Genomic DNA, 6,502 nt, shown 5'->3' on the forward strand with positions numbered 1-6,502 from the left:
GAAAAATGTCTTCACAAAATACACATCTTGAAGACAATTTTCTTTTTATGCCCTTTTACAGCATTTTTATGATTGCCTAGAAAATTAGAAATGAATCGATGAGGAATTCTTTACTGTCAAAATTAATAAAAACGAACAAAATCAATACATAATTCTAGATATATAACAAAGGAAATTCGTTGTGAATCTTAACTTAATCAATTAAATAATAAATTCAGATCAAAGAATAAAGTCTCATGACACAATTTATTTTATTAATTCGATCGGCAATTTAGTACAATATCTTATTTTACGAAGTAAAAATGTCCGCTAAAATTAAATAAATATCAGAGTGGAGTCATTCAATTAAAAATTAAAATCTGATTGACTTATTAATGAGTAATTATCATTCAATTTTAACTTACCATAATTTCCTTGTTTTTATTCTCATGGAAATTTTTTTAATTGGTATACAAGTTATAGAACTTAAAATTAGAGCTTAAGCAATTCCTTTGTGATAATCGTAACCTTCGACGCACAAATTATAATTTAAAGAAAATTTCAATCGTTAAGAGAATTTTAGACATATTTTTTTTATTATTGTAGCTAATTCTAAATAGCAAAATATTAAGACTTTCGTTCAAGAGTTGTTTGATTCCAAATGATTTCATTAAATATTTTTTTATTTTAATCTATTTATTGACTTAATTTTTTTACCTGCTAATTTGCCGTAGCAAACGATTCCTATATATTACAATGGCATATAAAAATCGTAAACGATTTTTAAAAATATTTTAATATTTTGAAAATTATTGAAAACGATTTATTTATTTGAAAATATAATCTAAATTAATTTTTTCGTGCAAATGATTTAACTATACATTTAAATCATTAGTTTAAATCATACATTTAAATCATTTATTTATTTTGTGTAAGTTTACGAAACAACAAATGGCATTATTATGAGTTCTGGAATATTATTAAACATTTTGTTTGAATTAGCGTTCGAAAATCGAGTAGAAATGGAGATAATGGTTAGACCATTCACAAGTTTTTCTATAATGTTTTTATATCATATTTTTTAAAAAATCAATTTAATAACGATTGAAAAAACCTGATAGTTCTGAGTCTTACAGAAACCTCAATTTAATGAAGTATAATATTTCTTTTTCTTTCATTTGCATATAATTTAGAACATAACGACAAGTCTGATTTTTAAAGTAAGTATTTTGGTTTTATTTTATTGAAAATTATAAATTTTTATATATTATAATCATATCTCAAATATATTCTGATACTCAAAGATGTTAAATCAAATGGAAAATAAAAAAAATATTTAAAATGATTTTTCAAAACATAAAAGGTTTTTCCACTTCCGATATAACAGAAATATCATTTTTTTAGATTATAAAAAATTTGAAAATAACTTTTTATTATTTGTATTAATAATCTCTATTAATAAAAAAAATGAATGTGAGTGCTTGTGTTTGTGTTGGAACTTTACGGGCAGAATATTTGGCCTAGAAACACCAAACTTTGCACATATTTACTTTAAAGGATGGGGATTTTAAAAATTTTAATTAGAATTTCAGTTAATTAAAAATTAAGCAAAATGTTGGCGTTTTCCCACGATAACACTCGAAAGTATTATTGCATAAAAATGAATTTTATATCGTTTCAAAATTTTAAAAAATTGATAGTTTAATTAATATAATTTAATAGTGGTGCAAATTTTTTCTTCATTTCTAGAATTAAAAAAAAAAATTCTATTTTTGCCTAATTTTCATTAATAGATTACATTGTTACCAAAAAACTGTAAACACGTTTGTTGTTTCGTTAAATATTTAATCGTGTGGTTATATCCCATGAAGGATTCTATTTAATATCTAAATTTACATGCCAAATAAAAAATTAAAGTTGTAAAGAAAAAAGGAAGAATTAAAAAAGAAATCAATTGAATAATTACATTTTTAACAAATCTATGAAATCATGTAGCTGGTCTCTGTTAAGAAGGTTCCGAGTACGCAATGAACACAAATGATTAAGAATTTTTTTAAAATATGGTTTTAATATTTATGATAATTTGTCGGTCAAAAATGTTTTGTTGCCGGAATCATGGTTATTAAGTTATATTCGAGATATTTAATTGAAATAAAGCATACTAAATATCACCAGCGAAACAGCTGGTCGGCAAAGGCGATTAATGTATTATTTTTCTTAATTACGATGAATCATAGTAATCATATTATTATTCCTTAAAAAATTATTCTTGGACTTATCACAACAATGATATTTTTAAAATAACTAAAATGTTTGTTCTAATATTTTAACTGTAAATAGAAGTTTGGAATAAAATTCTGTATGTTAACTAAATAAAATAAAAGTTTAACATAAAAATATCCACATATTTAATTATTCTCTGAATTATAAAATTTAAGAAGGCTCCCGCAGACTCAAACTTTTGTATAAAAGAATCTAGGGAGAAAAAAAGAAAAAAAAGGGAAATGAAAAAAATGAAATGAGTCCATCTATGTTCTTCGAAAAAGGCTGGAGCCTGGTGTCCCGACCTTGCTCTAAAGCAGTACATTTTCATACCAACTTTTCCACGACAGAGGCTTCTTTTATTCTGTGTGATCTACATGATCTCATGTTACTTAATAAGGTTCCTTTGAATGGCCTTCACGGTTCAGAGGAAAAGAGAGAAAGTCACGATAGAGAGATAGTTGAACTTGGAAACTTTTTTTTATTCTTCAGACTATATGCCATATGTAGAAATAGACTAATTTTACCAAAACTGATTTCTTAATAAAATTATATATTTTTAGTACTTCAATCACACACAGCATTAAGATTTTAATCTTTAAAAAAATCAGCAATTTTCTATAATATTAATGCAAAAAATATTTTTCATTTACTTGAATATTCCAGAAAAAGTAATAATAAATTTTATTATTATTATCATTAATATTATTTTAATCAGCAGTTTTCTGGTTAAGAATTTAGATTTATCGTAAAATTGCACAGATACATCTAAAATAATTTTCTTTAGAAAATACCACTTTTCTCCATTTTATGCATTTTATTTTGCTTTTCAATGTTTGTTTTTAGGTTCTTTAGTATTAGTTCACCTTTCTTTTTAAACCTCTGCTCTATGAATTTAATTTACTTTTAATTAAATGACACATCACATTTAATGTAATTTCAATCCATATAAGAAAGCAAAAGACGATTGAGATATTTTTTGGAAATAAGCGTGTCAAAATGATCCTTGCTTATGAAATTAATTTCTTCTATCAGATAATTATGAACTAAGATATCAAAAATTCTGTTATTTGATACGTTTATCATACTTATCAATATATAAGATGGGGCAAGGTGTCGTTAAGAGAATATTTCAACTAAATAACAATTTCTAAATAATGATATACTATTAACTATCTAGAACTAGCAATAGATCAAAATGAATAAATGTGAAAAATACTGTACAGTGACTGTTCTTGTTGGTTTAATCTTTAAGAGGATGCTCTGGAAATTAAAATAATAATAATAGTTCCAACTCTCTTAGAAATAAAATGCGTCAATAATTAAAATCCTTTCACGTAACAAATTTTGTTCCACCTGTTTTGCCATTTGTCACTAGGACTAAAATGCTGATTTATTATAAAACAATATTTAATGGATTATCATCGCTTCTTGAAATACTTATTGAGAGAAACTGGCCTATATTTGTTTTATCAGTGAAAATAACCCGAAACATTTCCGCTCCTTTTGCTTGCTCTATACGCAATTAAAGTTTTCATATTCAGCAGCCAAGGTTAGATCCTATGACTTGCATCGCACTGATTAACTTAATTAGATAACAAATATAAAAGTAAAGAGATTATCTTAAAGTTATGTTTATTTTGGCATACTTATAAGTCCATTTTATAATCATTTTCTATAAAAAAAATTTTAATCCGAGAGAATAAATTTCTAAATAACATTCTATTTTTTTTATTCAGTTTAAAGCTTTTAATTCTTGTGATGCAACAATTCTCAAGATAAAATCTTAACAAAAAATATCAAAAAGTAAATCGAAAGAGATAATATAATAAGAGGAAAGAAAAAAAAGTTAAAAGCGTTTATCTTATCCAAAAGCGAAGAAAGATGAGTTTATTTGAAAATTCGCTGATTAGAAAATTCTTAAGAATTACACTTTTTTAAACGTTGTAACATTTCCGAGATACAAAGAATAAAAGAATATCTGTTTAAAGGCATTTAGATATTTCAGCTGTATATATGCTCGGATGAATTCAACTTCTGGTATTTTTTTCGAATTTTCTATATCTAATAACCATTATTTTCTTATTAATTATAATTATTTACAAGTAGAAAATATACATACAAAAAATTTTTATTGACGTCACAATTCTATATACTCGAACCATATTTTATGTAACAATAATGAAAAAAAATTATAGATTTAAAAAAAAAATAATTTTTTGAGAAACAGGAAAAAATGATACATCAGTATGATTGTAACAATAAAGTTAATTATTTCATTGGATTATTAATTATTACCTGATTAACTACAACCTAATTATTTCATTACCCTACTGTACCTATTAAATAATAATAATCTGTATTAAAAAGCGTAAATTCAAACGTTATCTATATAATTATCTCAATTTTTAAATTAACTTCAAACTTTCTTTCGCCCATCTTTTAGCTATACTTAAACACATACCAAATAATTAGGTTTAATAAAATTTTGCTGAATTTATTCAAATTGTTTAACCTAAAACTGATTTCGTCAAACTTTTTTCATCAGTACTAATGATCTTATGTTCAAGTGAACCGTGGTATATAAAAGTAAAAGCAAGGGTAATATTTATATCTGGTGCATCAGTCAAGTAACTGGAGGAGACGCGAAACGCACTGTTTTACGCTAATACAGTCAAAGCACTTTAAAAGTCATATTTCTTCCATTCCATTTATCGTCTCTAAGACGTTCATTAACAATGCTACTTCCGGTTAAAGTGTCAAACATAAAGAATAACTAAACCTAGGCTCGCAATTCTGCACCTAAAAAATATCATACTGTCGGATGTTTAAAAAGTAATTGCATTATGAGGTTCAAACAGGGCAGTCTTGATGTAAATATCATAATAACTACAACGATTAACGTGGAAGCAATTCACTATCAGTTATTGTGAAGAAAATGATGTAGAATGCATTTTCGTCCCATCCTTCTTTTAATTGTTGTAGGATTTTAGATAATAGCAATAATATCCCACGATCTGACTCTTGGCTTAACAGTAATATTTATCGCCACATTTGGCGACATTTTTTGTTTCATTGCAAAATATTTTTCCACTTAGGAGAAAGATGAACGGGTAGCATTTCCAAGCTAAGAAATTACGACATCATTAAATATTATAAAGATAGAGTAGAAAATTGTAATATATCAAATTATAAAAACCAAGCAATTTTAGAAACTTTATATTTTATTAGAATTGCCTTAGTATTATTAACCTATTCATTTTTTAAAAAAATTTTAGATTTAAAAGAATAATAAAACAAAAAGTTTATAAAATATTTATTCAGGCTAATTCAAAGTTAATTTTGAAAATTTTGTTCCATTTGGAGGGGAAAAAAAAACTCAAGCCAATCAAAAGATAATTTTCTGAATAATAAAAAGGCCGATAAAGAAGTGTTTCGAAAGCCATAACAAAAGAAATATTATGTTTTAAATTAAATTGTATTTAAGTTTTAAAAAGCCATCATCCTTTAAAGTCATTTATGTTAAAATTGGTTGACATCATACCAAAAGACAGACACTTCTTTTATTAAGATTGAAGATTAAAACAGAAGTAAAAAAAAAAAAAAAATTGTTATTGTCTAAAACATGTATTTATGTAAAGTATATAAATTTCTTCCGATATTTTTTGGTAAAAAAAAATATTAGTTTTAAATTTAATATTAATGAAATGCGTAATAATTAATAAAAATATTAAATTATTAATATTTCATTAATTACTGAGAATAAATTGCTAATCTAGGAACCTTTTTCACATGAAAGTTTGGTTCAGTAATTACTTTGCTAAAGCACTATTTTCAAACATTAACAATAAAAATGTAGACGAGAGCAGTATCAGCTCGCCAACACAGCTTATCGATCATTCTCTCCAGTCTAAATGCGAGAAACAAGAGGGAATCCCAAAAGCAGCTTTTCTGAACATATCAAATAGCTAATATTTAAACGCAAACCACCTCACATCGGATTATCATGACAATTTAAAACACCTGTAATTTTTTAAATCTAATAATAAAAATTAATTATATCCACTTACCGCTGAATCCACTAAATAGCAGTTTGATATAATCAAACAAGCAATGAAAACGCACACAGCACATTTTTCGGCAACCTTCATGATTACCTAATCAATCAACCACAATAAAGCGATATCAATCCTCTTCCCCAGGTATAGCATTCAGGCATGCTATGTTGTTTACTTTTTCACACGGTCAACCGGCTAGCATT

At 25.4% G+C, this 6,502-nt stretch overlaps 1 protein-coding gene across 1 annotated transcript in view; it reads right to left on the reverse strand.

Annotated features, from left to right (window-relative positions):
- LOC129965619 (collagen alpha-1(IV) chain-like) overlaps window positions 1-6,502 on the reverse strand; it is a 124,879-nt gene that overhangs the window by 118,111 nt on the left and 266 nt on the right. Inside the window, exon 1 of the mRNA XM_056079671.1 lies at window positions 6,312-6,502. This exon is cut by the window's right edge and continues 266 nt beyond it. Coding sequence (XP_055935646.1) covers window positions 6,312-6,392 — 81 coding nt within the window. The 5' untranslated portion in view covers window positions 6,393-6,502. The remainder of the gene's footprint in view (window positions 1-6,311) is intronic.

The sequence above is a fragment of the Argiope bruennichi genome, chromosome 4 (assembly GCF_947563725.1).
Source record: "Argiope bruennichi chromosome 4, qqArgBrue1.1, whole genome shotgun sequence".
Lineage (NCBI taxonomy): Eukaryota > Metazoa > Arthropoda > Arachnida > Araneae > Araneidae > Argiope > Argiope bruennichi.